The 10,760-nt window shown below is 35.0% G+C and overlaps 1 protein-coding gene across 2 annotated transcripts; it reads right to left on the bottom strand.

Moving 5' to 3' along the window:
- Positions 1–161: 161 nt before the first annotated feature.
- On the bottom strand, positions 162–10,262 carry LOC139987956 (glycerol kinase 3). Of its 2 annotated transcripts, XM_072004798.1 has the most exons (12): positions 10,000–10,262; positions 7,696–8,003; positions 3,743–3,822; positions 3,185–3,443; positions 2,890–3,107; positions 2,547–2,759; positions 2,362–2,472; positions 2,027–2,283; positions 1,747–1,952; positions 1,533–1,676; positions 1,377–1,463; positions 162–883 (listed from the first exon to the last, which is right to left on the bottom strand). In XM_072004798.1, the coding sequence occupies exons 2-12, from the start codon at positions 7,868–7,870 to the stop codon at positions 786–788; spliced, it is 1,848 nt and encodes a 615-aa protein (XP_071860899.1). In that variant the 5' UTR covers positions 7,871–8,003; positions 10,000–10,262; the 3' UTR covers positions 162–785. The 2 variants fall into 2 exon arrangements, with proteins under 2 accessions (XP_071860899.1, XP_071860900.1); XM_072004799.1 differs by lacking the exon at positions 10,000–10,262 and having other exon boundaries at positions 7,696–8,128.
- Positions 10,263–10,760: the final 498 nt, after the last annotated feature.

Genomic DNA, 10,760 nt, shown 5'->3' with positions numbered 1-10,760 from the left:
CGACCAAGCGTGCCCATAGCTCGTTAATTATGGTTTCATTCGCCTCCGCGTGACGCTTTGTGGCGCTCTTATAGCGCGCTCTATTTAAACACTGACGACTTTTATTAATCGTTTGGATATATTTTGATCCAGTGTCAAAATTGAAAAAATAAACACAGCGGTAAAACAAGACGAACGTGTATTTCCAATGTTTGATTTTATGATACAATATTTGTAACATTATTCATACAGGATTTTTTGATGATATAACAAATAAATTAGACGTACAAAACAAAGCGACGGAAATAGTTGAAATTATGAAAATTTAATTAATAGTAAATCCTAAAATATTACAAACGCTTACAATCCTACAAAACTATACAAAACTATAGCCCTGTGTCTGTTAACTTGGCAGTAATGGTTCGCGAAATATCACGTTATCTTGTATCAACAACAAATAAAAAATAACGAATAAATGAATTGTTTAAATTATTGTATGTGTGCATTGTTTCTAGTACTTTCTTTTCTGAAATTCCGAATAACTTGGTAGCTGTTTACTATGTCGCGCTTCATTTAATTAACTATATTGATATCTTTTGGCAAAGTTTGAAAGTATAGGTAGTTCTACTGAATCAAAGCTGTCTTTACCTGTATTACTTTTTCGTTTTTTAATCGGTTACTGATGGTCATATTTTGATCTACTATTCATAATTAAAGCTTGATAATCATACTCCTATTTGCATTTGTAATACAATATAGGCTATCTGCTATCTAAGTGATCCTCCATTGTAACAATATGAATGTTGTCACCGATTTTTCAAATAATAACTTAATCGTAACAAAATAAAGCTTGTCATTAAGAACCAACTTGCAGGGACCGATGCCAGTACGTAATACCTTTCGTCTGGAACATTAAAGAAGCAAACACATTAAAATTTCCCGAAAATTCTCAACAATTAATAGAGCTTTCATATAAAATTCAATTGTTGATTTTGAATTAAGTTACGAAACCACAGGCTCTCACATGATTTCACTCATACATAGATATACGTACGCTTATGAACAACAACAAGATATTCGAGGTCATATATTTATTTATAAACAGAAGTCTGGGACAAGGATTTAAGGTAAATGTTAACAAACAATTCCATAGTACCAAGTAGTTATTAAACAATCTAATACAAATTAAATTAATTTTAGCATTTTACAGGGAAAACCCATTGCCATCAAACAAACACTGACTCTTTTTGTTTATGAGCATGATACATTTACAATAAGCACATGCAGGTGAAGGGTAGGAATTCAATAACGAATTAAATTACGGCGGAAAGTAAGGAATATAGCTTTAAATGTACCTAAAATCTCAGATCTTACTTGCTCGATATTATAAAATTTACCTGTCATTTGTTCAGATCTCTTTACTGCAGCCCAACCTAAACTTCTTTCAACTGCCATTTTCCATTTTGTATACCTAGCATCTCTCTCTATGGAAAAAAGAAAAACATTTCGTAAAAGATAAAATGTAGATGTCATTAAATTTAAAAGTTTTTTACCTTCTGGTGTGGTCGTTGGTAAAAACGTATCACTGGGCACTCTTTCTATCTCTTCACCTTCTAATTCCCAAACATCTATACCTTCTGCATGTCCTGCAGCCATTGCAGCACCTAACGCCGTGATATCCGGCATCGTTGATCTGACTGCCAATAAGTAAAAACATTAATGCATACGTTTATTTATTTCTGGTAATACTTAATAAGGTGTACTTACATACTGGCGTACCGCAAAGATCTGCTTGCAATTGCATAAGAAGATTATTTGTTGACATTTTTCCATCCGTATTTAACTTGGTCAATGGAAAACCACAATCTTTGTACATAGCTTCTAAAATATCTCTAGTTTGGAAACAAACAGCTTCTAATGATGCTCTTATTATATGCTGTTTCGTTGTAAATGCAGTAAGACCACAAATAATTCTGTAAAACATATTTAAATAAACAATATGTATATCGATTTTATATGTAGCAAGACTTCATAAAGTTGTATTTACCCCCTCGCATCTTTTCTCCAATATGGAGCGTACAGTCCTGTAAAAGCTGGTACAAAATATACGTCGCCAGTACTGAAAACACTTTGAGCCAAATGTTCGCTTTCATGAACATCCTTTATAAGTTTCATATTATCTCGCAACCATTTAATAGCAGCACCTGCTACTGCAACCGAACCTTCCAGCGCATAAACAGCTGGACTATTTGGACCCAATTGATATGCCACCGTTGTAACTAATCCATGAGACGAATGCACACGCTAAAAATTGTAACAGTTTATAATTCCTAATCAAATACTAGGACGAATCACGATATATTATCTATCTATACTACATACTGTCGTTCCCGTATTACAGAGCAGAAAACATCCACCTCTATATGTATTTTTCGCTTGTCCTTTCTTTAAACAATTTTGTCCAACTAACGCTGATTGCTGATTTCCTAAAATCTAAAAATATGAAGAGTCTTATATGTCTGACACATACATTAATTTTTTCAAATGTCTGTAGAAATGTAACTTACACCGGATATGGTGATACCCTTCAATGGACCAATCGCAATACTACCGTAAATTTCAGCGCTGCTTTTAATCTCTGGCAATATTTGCATAGGAATGTCGAAATATCTGCATAACGTGGGATCCCATGAGAGGGTCTCTATGTTCATTAACATGGTCCTCGACGCATTAGTTACGTCAGTAATATACAATCCACCATCTTTGCCACCCGTTAAATTCTGTAACCATTTTTCAATGAATTCTCTGGATCATGCATGTCATCATCTATCATTCCTTTTGCTGTAAGGTATAATAATTGTTTTCGAATCCTAGACAGGCTCTACGTTCAAACGTACAGTACTCACATACCCAAACGATCCAGGTGTCCATCGTGCCCACTTTGCATCGCTTATCTCGCATCGCTTTTCTAACAGTGGGCACGTTATCTTTCATCCAACGAATTTTTAATGCCGAAAAATACGGGCTCACTGGTAAACCGCATAGTGGTTTGATATGATTTTTACTTTGATCCGGAAACTTGGCTATTATCTGATCGACGATCGGATTCGTTCTGATATCAGACCACACTGGAATAACAGAAGGATTAATAAGCATTATGATGAATTTAATATCCTCGATCATTCCGATTATTATCAAGACACACCTATCGCATTATATAACGGTTCACCGGTCGTTGAATCCCATGCCAATGTAGTTTCTCTTTGATTTGTAATACCAATCGTTATTATTTCGTTTATCTTCAATCCAAGCACATCCAATTTCCGGACAACATCTTTGATGCACGTCTTTACCGCAAAAAGAATCTCTCTCGGGTCCTGTTCCATCCATCCTTCTTGCGGACTTATTTGTTCTATGTCGATTTGATGAGATGCCACTTCAGCTATGTGTTTTGCATTGAACACCTGCAATGCAATTCAATTTTATTTCCATTTTATGTTCCTCTTATTTCCGAAAGGTATAGATTCAATTAGTAAACCGTTAATGTTAACAACTTTATATACACGAGCAATGTATACATTCATAGCAAGGATCCTAACAGTTGTTACAATCCAAATTAAAGAAGTTATAGTATAAGAAGTACTATCCCAATTGAAATGATTTCGATCAAGAATAGCTGGTATTAAAAGGATTCTACATGAAAAATCAACTCAAGTAAAGTCAATATCGAACAACTATACACTGTACTGTAAAAATGTCTCACCACAAAGCGAACGGTCCGTGTGCCAACATCAATTACTCCGATAAGAGGACCCGATCTCTTCGTCAAGTTTGGCATTGTATCTAAAAAGCAAACGTAATATTATTACAGCGTTACGTTTACAAGATCTGGCAAATACAGTTTTGAATTGTAACGTAAGAGGAAAAAGATGAACATGCCACGTGCAATGCACGTCTTACAATTTTATTCAAACGACGTTACTTGCAATCTGATTTAACGATTCTGTAGTACTTCTGTTACACAAAGAAAAGGATTATTAACATAATAAACGATATGCTCTTTTATCATGCTTCATTATGTCCTTTGATAACCCGTGAGTAGGTTGGGACGATAATGGTAAGATTAGAAACCAGCTTGATACGTGATACGCGAGAAAATCTTCAAAAGATTTCTCTTAGTCAATAACGCGATTATTAATCTTGCAACGTATTTGCAAAGTATTTGGTAACCTTCGTATATCGAGCTTATGTCATAAAATTTATCTAATGATATGCTATATATTGTTCGTTAAATCGTTATACAATTATAAAAACCTGTTTTCCTTTAGATTTTCCATACGATTTATACACATATATGTACATATCTAGTCTTGCCAATTTTAAACAGAATTCACATCCACTATTCTTCGATCGTTCACCAATCAATTGTTTGTTATTTACTTTAGATTGCAGATCTCAGTCTGATCGAATCACCAATGTAAGATAAACCGAAGTCTGTTGCAATAGTTCCAAGTTCAATTTTCTTCACTGAGTCCAGCCTTCCTTGCACCGATGTAACGTCGTATAGGTATTACGAAGATTAAAACGCTTACCGATTAAAGATAAAAAAAAGAACAGATTATAACGATATATCCTTCGATTAGGAAACAAACACTTTTCGGTCGACTTTATTATCTCGACACCTTCAATTACACATCACGAAATGTCTTGATGAAAAAAATCTAATATCGTTTTTCTCGCTTTACAAAAATCTTTAGAAGAATTCAATGAAAATTTCACGGGAGATTCTCCCCGTCGCATCGCGTAGTACGAGAGGAGCGGGAGTGAGCGTGTGAGTATCGTTGCGACTTTTTAAATCGGAATAGAGCAATACGGAAGAGGCATGAATTCATTGTCGCTGAAGGCTAATTACCTCTTCCTGCTCTTGACCTGTTCTCCACTTTGAAAAATTTAAGATACGTACCTGTTACAAAAATACTGAAAGGCGCTTCGATACGTTAACGAAATATATCGAGTTAATTAATAAAATTATTGAATAGGCTTGTCACTTTACGAAATTTATATCGAGCGATCAAATCATTCGCCTGTAAACTTATTGCTACTATTACTATTGCTACTATGTGGATATATATACTGTGCTTCAGTATATGAAATTCAAACTGGTTTTTCGATGGTCTCGGTGTTTCGGGCGGTTCTTCTTTGTAAATCAGTAAGCAGGATTTTATCGGATGCCCCCTGATCGTGAAGAAGCGATAATGGAATTCTTCTACAGATAAAACTTCCTTGCGATAGGTGTACAAATGGGTGGCGAGAAAAAGAATTTGTCGGGTAAAAATTAAATGGAGGAAAAATCAAAATTATATAGATAACACATTAGTGAAATGAAATATGGAATTTTTGTGGTTTTTTTTTTTTGTTCATTTACTCTGCTGTTATGTGAATCGCTTGTTTACGCAAATATTATGCAGTTTCGTAATTATAAAAATATCGAGATGTCCACAAGCAACCAATAACATCATTATCAACGTTGTTTAATTAACTGCATTCGTTCTAATCGTATTAATTTTACTTCGACATCGTATTGACTCGACAATATAATTATAACATAACTTCAACATCATATGCCTTTTCAAAAGGCCACTATTAAATCCTATGCCCTCCGCCAGAGGGACATTAAAAATACGATTGCTCGAAAGATTATCATCCCTTTACAAAAACACCATCTGACTTATCTTCCACTATTCTAGACGATCCATCTGGAACCACTCCAGATAGTTTTACTAACAAGTCTGAGACTGATAGACACCGAAACACACTCTTGTTCCTTCTTATCGCAATGGACTCTCGATCTACCTTCCACCATAACTGCGTTCAATATGTCATATACCGCCATCCATATTTACTTAAATCGCAAATTTTCTCCATACTATAGGAATTAAAATTTCCGACCCAATTTTTGTCTCCTACCAAAACAAAAGTAAACCGTGTCGAACGACCAAGGTAACTAGGTCTCCTGCGATTCTCCTGCAGACCTGCTCCAATTTAAGGCACGTATAACATGCGATCTCGGTGCATCGAGAGCTACAGCGCGCAGCAATATAGATATATAGATGGCGATAACCCGAGATGCACACGCGGGCTCGAAACATATCATCTTTCAACTCGAATGCATCGTGATAAAAATGGGCTAGATTGCCCAGTCGCAGAGGTTCGCTCACATTTACAAATGACGATGCGTCGTACAAAATATTTTATCCTCAACTGTCTACACGATGTTGCATAACACACTGCTGCTATAAACGTGGATTTTTGCCTTCTACTCCCTATGCTCATCTGTCTGCGAACAGGTTTACGCTCTTCGACCGAGTTATGCTATCGATTTTGCTCTTCAATAGGAAGAAGTGAACGAGAGCCCTGAGGAAATGAGGCCCGTCTTATTGTGCGCAACAGAATCATTACTGAAGAAATACTTTTGCATTTTTTAATTTGGGTCATGTTCGAAATTTGAAGATGTCGTTCTTTGTTTAACATACTGCAACTGGGACGTAAATACATCTTTCTCTATGATTCAAGTTCCCTATTGCTCAACGTTAACGAGTATATACTTTATATAACATCATTTATATAGATGATAGTTGTTATATAAATAGTATAGTATATAAATAGCAAGTTAATAGTATATAAGTAGTAAAATAAATAATATAGATAGTAGTTTATATAAATTTCCCGTTTCGGAAGCCAAAAACTATTTTTTGTATGATCGTGACCTACCTTAAATAACTGATTTGATCACGTTTACCTTCAAAACGTCCATACGCAATTAGAAAGCGTTTGACACATACTTTGGCAGAAGGATCAGCAAGATACGAGACCGTCAATCTCGTGAAACTTCGCGCGACACGTTATGCATCACCTATCGTTGCATACACAATGCCAATGCTCCTTGTTCCGATTGCAAAATCCCATCCATCGTGTTTAAATACGAATATATTTATCATTCTTTGAACGCTACCAATAACTAGCCCACATAATAATAATGCAGTTTGGAAATTTAAATAATCTTATTTACCACGTTAAAGGCGATCGATCTGAGAATGTAATCAAAATCACAAGCGCGCGTTAAATTGAATATTCTTTCTATCAATCGTTTCCATCCGCTATGCACATGCGCATAAATATATTTATATCTTAATTATGCTGTATTCTTACATTTTTAAACAGACTGCTGATGCGCTGTATAATCGTAAGCACACATATTATCACGTTTTCTTCAAAAGATTCGAATTTCTGATTTTTTACCTTATCTAATATTTCTATTTATATCTCTCAATTCTTGAATTCCAAACAATATCGACAGTTCGAAGATCGACTGTTCGAAGATCGATTGTTCGAAGGTCGACCGTTCAAAGACCGACAGATCGAAGGTCGACTGTTCGAAAATCGACTGTTCGAAGATCGACGTTTCTCTATCGTTTATTATCGGATATATCTGATAAAAACTTTGGCTCCACATATAACTCGCGATAAAAAGGATTAACTTACAAAGAATTCGACAACTGGACGAACACAAAAAAAATCATCGATCGAATGTTGCATCGATGTTGCAACCTGCAACGACTGGGTGGCTTTCTTTTCTAATTTTCCAAAACTGACAACGATGTAACGATTCCTTTTTACACGTTACAATTTTATCGAAGACAAATAGGCCGGACTCACCTTTCTTGTTGAACGAGTAATACTTGAAGATACTCGTTCTGCGACCGGTTTGCGAGTGGTCTAGCTCCGGGTAGCTCGATTCGTCGAACGTCCCATCTTCGTCCTGTTTCATTTCTTCGTCCACTTCTGAATCCCCGTTTTTGTTTGCAATCCCATTCACAATTTCTTCCTCCATGATCAATAGATCAATAATTTAGTCAAAGCGGCACACGTGCCAATTCTTCGCGAAACAGAAGAATGTTTGCACCGTTGACTTTTTGTGCTCACCACCACGGTCAGAGTCAAATGATTCAAACACAGTTCTCCGACTAGAAAAAAAAGCGAAGGTCATTTATTAAAATCGTGTTTATTAACACACCTTCCCGATGCATCGGGCACGCTTCGACCACGAGAATACGCGCGAACCACCGGTGCTTTTGTTCGTTCGCCTTCTGCTTTCCTCACCTCTCGCTTCGTCTCTTCGCAAAACTTATTACGTACCGTTCCAAGTTACGTTCCTTCTCGTCTCTCTCTCTCTCTCTCTCGCCTCTCTCTCTCTCTCTCTCTCTCTCTCTCTCTCTCTCTCTCTCTCTCTCTCTCTCTCTCTCTCGTCTCTCTCTCTCACTATCTTTCTCTCTCTGTCTCGAAAGATATTTGTCCGTTTGTCGCGGTTATCGTCAGCAGCAACAGCGACATTCTAAAATTAACTGTCTATCGTTCGATCCCACCCGCTTTCTCGTAATTCGCGCGTCCCCTATTACCATTGCAGATTATCCGCCGTTACGAGCATTTTCATGAATTCCCGCGCTTTTCAACTGATCCATTCATATCAAAACTAACTGATCGCTACTCGCACGACCTCGTTTCGGTTTCTCCATCGGTGATGTTCAATTTTGTATAGTTATAGTAATAAAGAATTGACTCAATCGGTCTTAATCTGATTCAAGAATCACGGATATAAGCATTCGTTAAACATTCTTGTGGTACAATTGCGATTGTAGCTTCATTTAATAACGAATACTGTTCAAAATGTAGACCGATAAATAAAAATTAATACTACAATTTATATAAAAGACACAATGAAACGTTAAAGAATACTAGAAAAACAAAATTTAATACCTAGACGTCGAAAGACAATAAAATACAATATTTACATAAAAATGGCAAAAGATAGTCCATATATAACGCTTCCACGGTGATAGTTTTACACGAGTTATGCAAGCAAATTTTTGTGATACGTTCATAAGGTTTTAACCATAAAGTACCGGACACATAATGTGGTCTTGTAAAATGGCCCCAATATGCGCTGATCGTACCCGGGAAGCATCTGACTATCCAACAGTACTTTTAACATCTTGCTCTTATATATAAACTGAACACAAAATCGAACACTAACGAGAATACAACAGGCAATCGTAGCCACCTAGTGGCAAAATGAGAACTAAAGCTTCTGCTATTATCCACAAGTCGCTGTATTACTTGGCGCGAAAATACAAAAAACTATTTACGATGGTATAAACAAGCAAATTACTATCAACGTGCACATAATGTCACTATTACATTATATAAAAATTATTGATCGATTTTACTTTATCCATATGTTCGTTTTTAAACAATTCCTATTGAAATAGAAGATTTAATTCAAAATAGAGTTTAAAAACATTTCTTTATAAAAATTAGATACAAGTTATGATATTATAAAAAACGAATTATTCATCCGATAATTGTAGTGTGATTGATTCAAATAACTTTTCTAAATTAAAATACTTGCAACCTTATTTAACCGCATTACCGATTATATTTGGCGCCCGTCTTTGAGCATATATTTATATACGTAAAACTAATTCATTTTCTAATATGTGATATAACTCAATCTTTAAAGGATGGAACTGATATTAAAATATGCTGCGATACATAACGATATCTAAAATACAGAAGTTAAGTATAATCACGCAAGTTTGCTTTGCAAAATGATTGACCACTACATTTTTCTTTTTTCTAATATCTTGTAATCCAGCAATTAACCCTAAAGTTGACTCAAGTATGAAAATTTCTATGCATAAGTATATCTCTATGTATAAATCAATGAAATATAGTAAAATCTCGTTTTAATATATTCATATATAACTATTTAACGTACGTCACCCACGTGCTATGGAATTATGGGATTGTTATATCATCTTGCGAATTACAACGATGAAAAAAAAACACGAATTATAAATGAAACATCTTTATTGAACAGTTTCTCGTGACTAGTGATTATATTCGTAAGAAAAGAAAAGTTGTTGAAGTCATCACAATAAGAAAAACGCGTTAAATACTTACGAAAATGTTACAGTTGACGACCGGCAGAAGAACACTTAACGCCCCAGTGTGAACGCAGTTATGATTAGTATTTAAATACACGATCATCGACACGTTTTCTAATTTAACGCATATCCGGCTGATAGATAATAGGACATAAAAATCAAAGAATATTGGCGGCACACGTAATAGAACATATTACTTGTCATATTGCCTACTCTACTATGCCACAGCTTGTTGTCGTCTGGTGGAGAACTCAAGACACTAGCAGCAGCCATATATCGAAGGTAGCGCAATAAATGGCGATGTTCAACGTGGTAACACTGTATTTACACAACTGAAATTCTATTTCCAATGTTTGAAAAAATTGTATTAGAGCGCATAGACGGATTGTTATTAATGTTTTCTTCGAGAAATTGATGTAAATACACATTATTTTTTTATAATTATACATAGATATCATAATTGTAATAAAGTAGAGGTAAAATATAAATATTCGGAATAAAAATAGAACATATTAACGTAAAAATATATGTGCTACTAAATTACTGTGAAAAGATTCAAATAAAAGAAATATAAATAAGAAACAAATCTAAGTTGTTATATTATCTATTATTTATTGTCATTTAGCGTGACAGAACATATTATAACACAAGCATTTCATAAAGTCGGGGAAAGTATATTGATAAGGTTATGTTTACACGAGGGCAACCTTACAACCTTGTCAGTATTGCCAGATTAATGTTCCTTATTGTTTTATATTATATAAAATTAGTAAGTTG

This window comes from Bombus fervidus, chromosome 6, assembly GCF_041682495.2.
Source record: "Bombus fervidus isolate BK054 chromosome 6, iyBomFerv1, whole genome shotgun sequence".
NCBI lineage: Eukaryota > Metazoa > Arthropoda > Insecta > Hymenoptera > Apidae > Bombus > Bombus fervidus.
The sequence above is the reverse complement of the archived record's forward strand: the minus strand, read 5'-3'. Positions and strand labels throughout refer to the sequence as shown.